This window comes from Diceros bicornis, unplaced genomic scaffold (assembly GCF_020826845.1).
Source record: "Diceros bicornis minor isolate mBicDic1 unplaced genomic scaffold, mDicBic1.mat.cur scaffold_97_ctg1, whole genome shotgun sequence".
NCBI lineage: Eukaryota > Metazoa > Chordata > Mammalia > Perissodactyla > Rhinocerotidae > Diceros > Diceros bicornis.
In genome coordinates, this window is record NW_026691866.1 from 1,186,243 (window position 1) to 1,187,807 (window position 1,565).

Genomic DNA, 1,565 nt, shown 5'->3' on the forward strand with positions numbered 1-1,565 from the left:
GTACCTTCTAAGCCATATGTCAAGAGATAAATTTACTAATTCAATGCCTTCTGAAGGAAATTAAGCCAAGCAATTATGAATTTCAAGTGAAAATGCTGTACTGAATATTTATTTTTGATTTTGCATCTGGAAAATAGGATATCTGATCTGGAGGGATGCTAGAAATCCAACTTGGTTCAGTTTTCCATTTGAATGATGCCAAGGACCTGTTGTTTTTTGTATCTGATTTTAATTCTTGTGCTTTTTTTCCCACAAAATTTGAAAAAAAAAATACCAAATATGGAGTTTTCCATTATGACAGGTTTCAATGTGTGATGTGTTTGTTGAAAAAAGAATAACTTCCCAATAGATGAGTAGATCAAAGACTAAATGATGAAATGCATTTACTGGAAAAAATGGAATAAATGCAGAATCTGGATCAGAGAGAATTCTTCACTTTCAGTTTTCAAGAGATAAGAAAATGTCTTCTCAAAACCACACTGTAGTGAGGGAATTCATTCTCTTGGGACTCACAGACAATCCAGTGTTGGAGAAGATCCTGTTTGGAGTGTTTCTGGTGCTCTACCTAATCACACTGGCAGGGAATCTGTGCATGATCCTGCTGATCAGGACCAATCCTCACCTCCAAACGCCCATGTATTTCTTCCTTAGCCACCTCTCCTTTGTAGACATTTGTTATTCCTCCAACATTACTCCAAATATGCTGCACAACTTCCTCTCAGACCAGAAGACCATCTCCTATGCTGGATGCTTCACGCAGTGTCTTCTCTTCATTGCGCTGGTGATCACTGAGTTTTATATCCTTGCTTCCATGGCATTGGATCGTTATGTAGCCATTCATAACCCTTTACATTACAGCACCAGAATGTCCAGGAACATTTGTATCTCTCTAGTCGTGGTCCCTTATACTTTTGGCTTCCTCAATGGACTCTCTCAGGCACTGGTGACTTTTCACTTATCTTTCTGTGGCTCCCTTGAAATCAATCATTTCTACTGTGCTGACCCTCCTCTTATAATGTTAGCCTGCTCTGATACCTATGTCAAGAAGACGGCAATGTTTGTAGTTGCTGGTTTTACTCTCTTAAGCTCGCTCTTCATCATTCTCCTGTCCTACCTTTTCATTATTGCCGCCATTTTGAAGATCCGTTCTGCTGAAGGCAGGCACAAAGCCTTTTCTACTTGTGGTTCCCACCTGACAACAGTCTCCATATTTTATGGAACCCTCTTGTGCATGCACTTAAGGCCCCCATCTGAGAAGTCTGTAGAGGAGTCCAAAATAATTGCAGTCTTCTATACTTTTTTGAGCCCAATGCTGAACCCATTGATCTACAGTCTAAGGAACAAGGATGTGATCCATGCCATGCAGCAAAGGATTCAGGGAAATTGTTCATGAAATTGCAGTTTAGCCATCTGTTCATTTGAAATGACTAAGTGTCTGTGATAAGATAGTGATTAGCACCTAGAAATGAGTAAGAGAGAGGTCCTAAATGTAATAGATTCCCTCGTTCCAATTTCTTTTTGAGGATCAGCATCATTTAGTCTGTGGAACATTTTCTTAATTCATA

The 1,565-nt window shown here is 39.4% G+C and overlaps 1 protein-coding gene across 1 annotated transcript; it reads left to right on the forward strand.

Moving 5' to 3' along the window:
* Positions 1-380: 380 nt before the first annotated feature.
* On the forward strand, positions 381-1,565 carry LOC131403979 (olfactory receptor 5M10-like). The gene has a single exon (XM_058538154.1). The coding sequence runs from the start codon at positions 461-463 to the stop codon at positions 1,391-1,393; it is 933 nt and encodes a 310-aa protein (XP_058394137.1). The 5' UTR covers positions 381-460; the 3' UTR covers positions 1,394-1,565.

Coding starts and splice junctions, on each gene's coding strand:
- LOC131403979 (XM_058538154.1), top strand. CDS start 461: ATGTCTTCTCAAAACCACACTGTAGTGAGGGAATTCATTCTCTTGGGA.